The sequence below is a fragment of the Camelina sativa genome, chromosome 18, assembly GCF_000633955.1.
Source record: "Camelina sativa cultivar DH55 chromosome 18, Cs, whole genome shotgun sequence".
NCBI lineage: Eukaryota > Viridiplantae > Streptophyta > Magnoliopsida > Brassicales > Brassicaceae > Camelina > Camelina sativa.
This window is the reverse complement of record NC_025702.1, coordinates 19,323,622-19,332,979: the sequence shown is the minus strand read 5'-3', so window position 1 is coordinate 19,332,979 and position 9,358 is coordinate 19,323,622. Positions and strand designations below refer to the sequence as shown.

At 34.4% G+C, this 9,358-nt stretch overlaps 2 protein-coding genes and 1 non-coding gene across 3 annotated transcripts; 2 read left to right on the top strand and 1 right to left on the bottom strand.

Moving 5' to 3' along the window:
- TRNAH-GUG lies at window positions 3,572–3,643 on the top strand. The gene has a single exon. It is a non-coding gene; the product is annotated as a tRNA-His (tRNA).
- Window positions 3,800–5,919, bottom strand: LOC104762635 (WD repeat domain-containing protein 83-like). The gene is made up of 8 exons (XM_010485965.2): window positions 5,655–5,919; window positions 5,130–5,232; window positions 4,920–5,027; window positions 4,713–4,822; window positions 4,497–4,604; window positions 4,359–4,404; window positions 4,147–4,278; window positions 3,800–4,054 (listed from the first exon to the last, which is right to left on the bottom strand). The coding sequence occupies exons 1-8, from the start codon at window positions 5,864–5,866 to the stop codon at window positions 3,971–3,973; spliced, it is 903 nt and encodes a 300-aa protein (XP_010484267.1). The 5' UTR covers window positions 5,867–5,919; the 3' UTR covers window positions 3,800–3,970.
- On the top strand, window positions 6,222–6,717 carry LOC104762634 (egg cell-secreted protein 1.5-like). Its single transcript, XM_010485964.2, has one exon. It carries the CDS (start codon window positions 6,253–6,255, stop codon window positions 6,715–6,717), a length of 465 nt encoding a protein of 154 aa, XP_010484266.1. The 5' UTR covers window positions 6,222–6,252.

Here is a 9,358-nt window from a genome sequence, read left to right as displayed (position 1 = left end):
GGGATTAAACCTACAATTAGTTTTCTTTTCCTCTTTCGGCTTTACTTGCATTGCAACTGATTCATGATCCATTTGTTGAATGAAGCGGAACATAGCCAATCAACGAGTGGCAAATACACCACCGTATTATGTGGGGTTCGTTTGTCGTTCACATGATTCTTTTTTTTGTTTGTGATTTACTTCTTTTTTTTTCTTCTCAAAATCTAATTGTTCTCACTTTAAGATTACGCAATCAGAACGCATAGGCTAAAGGTTGCACAGAAATTTACGCTTCATGATTAGCAAATTCACACACACAGACACAGACACATATACGTTTATATATATAGTAAATAATGCAAATTGTATATTGTATTGGATACTGAACATATTCTTGCTATATATAGTCTAGTTTTGAGTCGTACATATTCAATGTGTGCATAGAAAATATAGATAATTATAGGTCGTATCTATGCTGTCACATATGTAGTGACCGGTATTCAAAACGTTATCAACCTCGTTCGCACCTTTGGCAAAGCCCTACCTCGTGTAGTCCTTCTCCTTAAAGTGAGACCTTCAGTTTTGACTTTTTTATTGCCACCCAGTCTTCTACTCAAGACAATTGCCACCTTCCCTTCCATTAACCCGATCATGGAAGCTGCATCGGTATGCCTTGATTTCACAGGTTCCAGTTTGCTAGTCAGCAAATGGTTCATAGTCTCAAGCTTCTTCTATCGTTTGTTCCTATCTTTCCTTGTATTTTTGTTAATTTTGATTCTGGGAAATACCACCCTATATTGATGTTTAAGCTATTCTACTTGTTATGTATGTTACTTTCTATCTAATGGAACGAAGCATATCGTTTGTAAAAAAAAAAAATTCTATGCTATCATAATAATGTAGACACAAAGTATAGTTCTTCTTTGGATTAAGTTATATATTGACATAAATAAACAAGTTGATAGATTAACTCCCGTTAAAATGGTCTTAAATTGACTGAAAATAACTTAGTGTTGATAGATAGCCATAGACAAGTGAAACACTCATAGCTAACTAGCGATATTGGTGTGTTGTTTCTTTAAGCAAGACAAAAATATATCTAAAATATACCAGTATACCACCTATATAGACCTTCCTTTTGTTTCCATTTTTATTTCGTAAAGCAATTTAAATATTTTTTTTTTAGCAATTTAAATTTATTAGAGCCCAAAATAAGAATCCTTATTAATAAAGTGTTATCATTAATACTAATATTAATAAAATGTCATTGCTTTAGAAAAATAGGATCTACAAGAAACAATGATTCACCAAAAAATAAAGGATTTGTTAAAAATTATGATTTCGGGTTATTAATCCGAACAGAGCTCAAGCTCTTTCCCTAAACGGAAACTCAAATGTAATTATGAATTTGGTCGAAGCACATAAAGAGTAATTTTCTTTACGTGTACATGAATTTTAGTTCAAACGATATGATTAAACTAAACACGTGTTGCATGACATATTGGTAGCTTTTGACCCGGTTTATTTTACAATTTATTTATAGTAAAAGTGTAATCATAACTGCGAGATAGTGCGCAATGAGTTGCTTTCTTTATAATATCTATTTTACCTTTTTCTACGCTGGCAATCTTGTTGTCGTTATTTTTAAAATATGTTAACTATTATTGACGACCAAAAAGTGCATATTTACGACGTAAGATAAAAGTAAGAATGTGGTTTATTTTGTAACTCTTTAGTTTAACATGTTATAACCTTAAAATCAAAGACAATGACGAGGAAAAAAACAAAATAAAAAACAACAAATGAAATATACTACTTTCTATATCGGTAATTTTGTTGATGTGCATTCATTTCTTTAGTTTAAAAATTAAATAGAATAATTTTAATCTAAACTAATGATTAAAATACTAACATATAAATAAAATTAATGGTCAAAACAATGGGAAATGCAGAAAATACAACATATTATTTTTAAGCATTTTCCTTAAAACAAAAATTAAAATACTACAAAATAAATTCTAATTACTAATTAGCTTTAATGAATAGTCAATGCCAGGTGTCAAAGGAATTCTCATGTCGGTGGAGTCCAATGAGAGAAACTTAAGATTGGTTAAATCATATTATTAAGTATCATAAATTGATGTAATGTATACCGCAAAAATTGATAGGATAATAGATTAAGCGAATTTTGAAGAAAAGCCAGTTTGGTACACATGTATTGAAAATAATAATTTCCGTAAAATATCTAATTCGTATTTATAAATGTTCTTAGATCTCTTATAGTATTAAAAAAAATGTCAAAACACACCAACATGATCTCTTATAGTATTCGATTTTATTTTTTATTTTTTATTTTTTGTAATTATTTGTGATTGCATTAACTTTGAAAAGTCATATTCTATATAATTAAGCCCAAATTTATCAGGAAAAAACAAATGAAATTTTATAAAGACGAATAAAACAATATCGAACAGCTGTGAGATTGCTTTGTTGTACTTTTGACAACCAAACCAACAACAACAAAAAAAAGTCTAACTGGTCCGGATTAAGGAACTCTCCTTTCTCAGATTTCGGGCAGCTTTGAGATTTTTACGGGCAGCGGTCACGTTAGATCTTTGCCTTTCGACAGCTCATCGCCAGTTTCAACTTTGCAAGTACAGTTCTCCAAAACTATATACTCGCTAGACAACTGGTTCGTTCTAAGAGTTCTGTAACCGTACGTCACCTGATCAGATTCGGACCGAACTAGACTGATTTCTTTTCCATGATCTAGTAGATTGTTCGGGTAAGATTAATGAGATGATTCGGACCGTATGTATATTTTACCTTTTAAGCTAAAAGTGGAGTTTACCGTTAGGGGCGCTAAAACCTACCGTTACATATGAAACTTTTTTTTTTGGTAAAAATATGAAACTTATTTTAATCAAAATCTTGAATCTCAATAGGGAACTAATAAATCTCATGTTTATATATACATATACATATATATATATATGCGCTTAGTGTCGTAAACTGTAGCGATTATCGTTAAACTGTCTATTGCTTAATGTCGTCTAAAGTCTTTTTTTTTTTTAATAGTGGTTGGTCGGAAAAATGACTTTAATATATGTCAAATTCTTGTATTTGTTAAAAGATATAAATCACTTGAACGAAAGTGTTATGTAGGTTGTTGTTAATTGTGATTTGTGAAGTTGAATCTGTCTTCCTAATGAAAGTAAAATAGCAGGACGGCGGATAAGAGATTAAATAGATATAATATGTGAAAGAACACATGCAAAAGATTGGTCTTAATATGCTATTTGCCATGTTCTTCTTCACTGCTACCCCCATATTTTCCAGCTATGTGATTATTCTCTTTTGCAAGTCATAAATCAAAATCAGAACTTCAGTTTCGTTTGTCTTTTTTAAACGTGAGAATAATTGGGAGGAGAATATAATCTTCAATTTCTAATTTCGGTAGATTCAAAAGGTAAAGTAGGGAGATATTTTAACCAAAAAGGCTTTTTCCTTGATTCCAAGTCCAACCTGATGGGTAATCGAATAGTTCAAAAGTACGCATTATATATGACTAAATTCGAAAGGTACCAACAAAGTGGCTGTAGTTTAGTGGTTAGAATTCCACGTTGTGGCCGTGGAGACCTGGGCTCGAATCCCAGCAGCCACACTTTTTTGATCCTCAAATATCTTTCAATTCATTTTTTTTTCATATATGGGCTTTCGTTGACCAAGTACATCCTTTTCTTTACGTCCTTTTTTTTTTTTTGTTTATTATGCTTTTAGAATTAACCAAGCCCAAAAGAGTTTTTCGCGTACAGACAGGTAAGCAAATCTACAAAACATATCACCTCCAAAAACAGCCTCTCTTGTATACAACATAAGCTCCAAGAAGAAGATCCATCATAATCTTGTATACAACATAAGCTTTCAAATGATAAAAAGTGAAAAAACAAGGAAACAAGATCCATCATAATCAAGAAGAATTCTTGTCTCTTCATTTTTTCCAGACACGAATTGTACCATCGACTGAAGAGGTCAACATACAGTCTTCTTTAGGGTGGTAACTCACGCTTGTCACCTGCCAAAAGTATAACAAATCCAAGAAAAATCAAGATCAATACTACTCGTTAAATTTTAAACAGGTTATGAAAACAAAATAATAAATCTTACCACTAAATCGTGTGCTCGAAATTTCGATACAACTTTTGCATCTACCAAATCCCAAAAGAAAACTAATCCATCCTCTGATCCTCCGATTACATGTGCATCCGAATTAGTGAGGCAGCAATCGGTTTTAAATGACTGTTTACATACAAAAACAAATGTCAACTAAGAATCTATTATGAACTATGGTTACATTATCTTTTAAACTAATGACCAACCTTGGAAATATGACCTTTATAGACTTGGAGTAGCTCTCCTGTGGTTCTGTAATTTCGAAAGAGACTCGCAAGAATTAAGACACATCTGAAAGAGAAATTAAAAGTTTAGTTATTTACATAAGATTTCGTTTCTTTTACCTATCAAGTAGACGCAGAGTAGAATCCAAGCAACCAGCTAGAACACAGTTTCCATCATTTGATATTGATATACAATTAACTGGTTGGCCTAGGTTATCTGACATCTCCCTGATTCCAACAAAAACAAAAAATTCCCAATCAATTATTTGATACTCAGAACTCAGAAGAAAGAAAACAATACCAAATTTTATTTTCATGTATTGAGTATATACATACCTGCCAATACGCATGTCAAATGTGCGAACAGTTCCATCAACACTACCACCAATAATCTCAGTCTTTGTTAAAACAACAGACATGACTGTATCCAAAAACGTATCAATGATCTGAGAAAACAATAAAAAAACAGAAAAAAAAGCCAGTTAGATTTGGTTCTACACTATTGGGAGGATTTGAAACCACATAATACGAATGAAGTAAAACCTGAACAGGCTCAACACTGTGAGATCTGCAGTCCCAAACACGTAGCGAACGATCAAAACCAGCTGATACAACTACAGATGATGAATCATTGAACTTCACTGCATTAACCTGATAAGATCAGTAGTTCATTAGAAGACAACAAATGATCAATACATATACGCAAACCAAACCCAAGGAGATACAGATTCCTAGTTTTTGAGACATATATACCTCTCCATCGTGACCACGGAATTTACGAATTACACGTCCGGTTGAAACATCCCAGTAATAAACTTGCCGATCACCACCACATGAACAAAATTTGGCATTGTCTCTGTGATAAAGAATGAAAAAAAAATCATCAAAACATGAAATATACAAACAAACACACTCATCAATATTAGCCTCCACCACATAAAACTCCAATTTGCTTGACAACTATGAAACACAAACTCATAAAATTCTGAAAAAATTTCGTGTCTAATTCGATCGTTTCTTCTAGCTGCAAGCAAAAAAAAAAAAGCATAGAACTATGAATAATCAAACGCTCTCATTATAATGCTTACACCACAGAACACTGATATTTTCTTGACATTAGTATCAGAATCAAACTAATTGGACTGTAATAATCGAAATCAACAACAGCAACACACACACGACCAAATTCTAATAGACTCTGACTATGATAAACTTAAACTGCACAAATTTGAAATCAGAATCACGAAAATTGGAGACTGGAAAGAGCTGAGATCATACGAAGTAACATGAACGTCGCGGACTTCGCGGCCATGGGATTTGTAGGTCTTGATTAGGATTCCACGGTGCGGGTTCCAGAGACGGATGGTCCGATCCTTGCCGCAGGTGAGAGCGTAGTTCCCGTCTCCGTTAAACCTCGCCGCTAAAACCGCTCCCTCGTGGCCTTTAAGCACGTGTGCCTCCTTCGTCGGCAGCTCTGCCGTCGCGCTCATCCTTCCTTAGTTCGCCTGAAAAACTTACAGCGTCGTTACCATGGAATGGGCTTATATTAAAACCGACTCAATAATTAGTATATGACCAAAATATGATTTGTAAAGCCCAATTTAATTGGCCCATTAAATAAGGGATACATACAATACAATACATCACGAAACTGGGCGTAACGCATATTTTATAAGACAGTGCTATAAATGTGACATTAGAGGGAAATTAATTGACCACGATCACTTCTGATAAATAGCAATTTAACGATTAACAAAAACTTCTCAGCTTCCTTATTTTTAGGTTCTTCCATTATATATATATAGGTATATATGCGTCACATATCGTACTCGTACGCCTATAACATCTCTCACACACGTAAAGAAAAAAAAAAGCAATGGCTACAAAAACTACTTCAAAGCCTTCTCTTCTCATATTTCTAACGATTTTGTATCTCATATCGACCGTTCATGTCATCATGGTCGCCGAGGCAAGGAAGATCCAGGTCTGGACGCTGGCTACGGATCATTCCGGTGCGGGAAACTTAATGGATTGTTGGAACGCGGGGTTGGAGCTTAAGTCATGCACCGACGAGATCGTCAAGTTTTTCCTTAGTCAAATTGCTACGAATGGAGCGGCGGTTAAAGGTGGAATCGACAAAGATTGTTGTGGAGCAGTTGGGTTGATCGAAAAAGATTGTTGGTCCGTTATGTTTACTTCTTTAGGGCTTACGACTATGGAAGGGAATAATCTGAGAGAGTATTGTGATTTTCAGGCGGAGAAGTCGGAATTGTCTCCGTCTCCGGCGTCTGAAACTTTCGCTTTGTCTCCCGTTGAGATTACGTACCCCGGACTTAATTAATTACATGGTTCCATATATTTTGCCTTTATAATTTACGTTAATAAAAAGAGTTCCACTCTTTCGTTGTTCTTAGCATTGAACTATACCAGTGTATGTTTTTAATACCCGAAGTATGTGTAGCATCATATTTTCTGACTATCATAAGTTAAAAATAAACAAATAATTAATATTAAAATGATATTTTAGGTAAATATGTACGTCAATGCGATCAGTCCGTGAACGTGTCGCATCATCGAGATATTTCGGTAGCCATCGGGGTTAGATTTAGCAGACTTTGTTGCTGCTCTGATTGTTCCCGGTCCTGCTGCTGTGACCTTTCAGAGTACGTTGCAAATACATGGCAGTTGGTGTTGGGTTTCAACGATCCCAAGGCCAACGGAAAAAGCCCAACATGGGTTGATTGTCTGCCGTGGAAGTGGGCCTGTTGCAAGCCCAGAAAGAGGATCCCGCAGGAGAAGGAACGTCAAGGTCAATCTCCGGAGGAAATCGTGGGATACGGACAGAGATCGTCGGAGGAAATGGTGAAGACAGTTCGAAGGCCGGATTAGTTTATATATGGGAGGATAGAGATAGGAAAGAGATATGTGTAATCTTTAAGCTACGACCAACGAAAAAGTCTAATACAAAAGTCCAGTTCGTAATTCTTCTTAGTTCACTTCGATTTAAACCGAAAGTTCGCCCAGATTCTATCTCTCACTCGAATCAATTTATTTGTTGTTTCTCGTTTCAACAATGACGTTTTTGATTTTTACTCAAAAAGGTCTAGTATAATCCTATTAAATCACAATCTATTGTGTCCAAATCGTAATGGAAAATAAAAATAAAAAATCGCAATGGACCAAACCAGCTAAACCAATGAGATTGGCTGGCTTATTAGAGCAACAATATCGATAGTATATTAGGAAGGGGTTGTTATACACTGTTTTAATTTTTTTATGAATTAATTATGTTTGGTTTTGAATATAGAACTCATGATCTCTTAGTTATAATTTTCTCTATCATTGGTAGGTTTTAATTTTGGGTCTCTTATTTTTGAAAATATTGTTTTTTTAAAATTTAAAATCAACAGTTAACGTATTAATCACAACCACCAAACAAAAGCAATGACATCAATCACTCAATGGACTCATACCTAAACTAACACCAAATAAATTAAAAAAGAGAAGGATAATAAATTACCTTCATTGATGGCCTAAGAGGTAGCTTCAATCACACACTCGACTCATGTAGCTTTATTTTTGCTGTTAAAGAATGAATAAAAAAAAAGAGTTAGAATGGAAAACAAGTATGACTACTTAACTAAAATACCCTAAACGTATTCATCTTGAACTTTTCTTTTACCTGATTGAAGATCTAACATTTGTGCCAACATAAATGAGAAATTGATGCCAGCCACCGCAAAAGGATATTCCCATTCGGCTCTTGTTCCATCATGTCATAACGAAATCACTGAATCTTGTTAGAATCATAGCGAGTTAGAAGAGATAATAATCCCACTATGTATAAATTCATTTTTAAGGGGCATGACATAACTCAAAGATGTGTAGATGTGAACTATAGATGGCATCACAAACCGGAAAGGTCTTCGCAAAGAGATTAGGTTCTCCAGTGGCAAGTTCCCTCTGTCGATAAGCTAGCCTCTACAGTTTTCTAAGAGCATCCTGTGAATCATGACAGTACATCAATCAACAAAACATTGCATATACGGAATCACATATACAGAATCAAGCAAACAGAGAGAGAGAGTCCATAAGAACACACTTACTTGATGCTCCATTCGACATCCATCAAATGGGATTTCTATTCTTCGCTTAATGTTTCTCAGCCTTTCTTCCTAATAAGAGGTAATAAAATAGAGTCCAAAGATCAAATTGATAGTGACAATGGATAATAATTAACCGGAAACAAAATTATAAGGAACAACAAAGTAAGAGACTTATTAGATGCACCAAGCATCAACACACTCTGATAACTTTTCTAAATTCTTTTATCTATTTGTCTTCCAGAGTTACTAATTCTTCCAAATAATGCTAAGACCAAGAACCTAATGTGAGAATGTGAGCTTCAGCGAGATTTGGTATTCGCCACTAACAATATCAAATAAAATGATCAATTTGGAACACATGCACAACAAAACCCCTAATTTTTCAACAAACTTCAAATAACCCTCATTTCCGATCCAAAATCAAAGAACCCTAATCATAAAACAATTTCCGATTCAAACAATTGTACTAAGAAACTTACCTTTCTAATTCCAATTGATTCAATCTCTCTTCCGATTTAATCGACTCCAAATTCAAACCACATCCATCTCCAACTGTTAGTCGATTCTTTCTTTCGCGATTGGCTTCCAAATCGCCTTCGCTACTTATCTCTTTCTCTCCATTCCCTTCGAATCCATACCCTTCCTCTGATTCCAGGCTCTTCGATTCAAAACCTTCAAGCTTCTGATTCTAAATTCATCAATCGTTTTGTCGATTTAATCGCAACCGAGAGAGAGAGAGAGAGAGAGAGAGAAGAAAAAAATGTAGTACGAAATGTTTTTTTTTTCCCTTTTGTATTATTATTTCGACCAACAGAATGACGACACGTATCACCCCTTAAACCAAGATTCAATCTCTTATATAAGAGGAGATCTTAC

Excerpts from the sequence above, each read along its gene's own strand:
- LOC104762635 (XM_010485965.2), bottom strand. The coding sequence starts at position 5,866 with ATGAGCGCGACGGCAGAGCTGCCGACGAAGGAGGCACACGTGCTTAAA. Across the intron at positions 5,028-5,129 it reads TCCGTGGTCACGATGGAGAG|GTTAATGCAGTGAAGTTCAA; the intron begins GTATATATGTCT and ends TGATCTTATCAG. Across the intron at positions 4,055-4,146 it reads TTCGAGCACACGATTTAGTG|GTGACAAGCGTGAGTTACCA; the intron begins GTAAGATTTATT and ends TACTTTTGGCAG.
- LOC104762634 (XM_010485964.2), top strand. The coding sequence starts at position 6,253 with ATGGCTACAAAAACTACTTCAAAGCCTTCTCTTCTCATATTTCTAACG.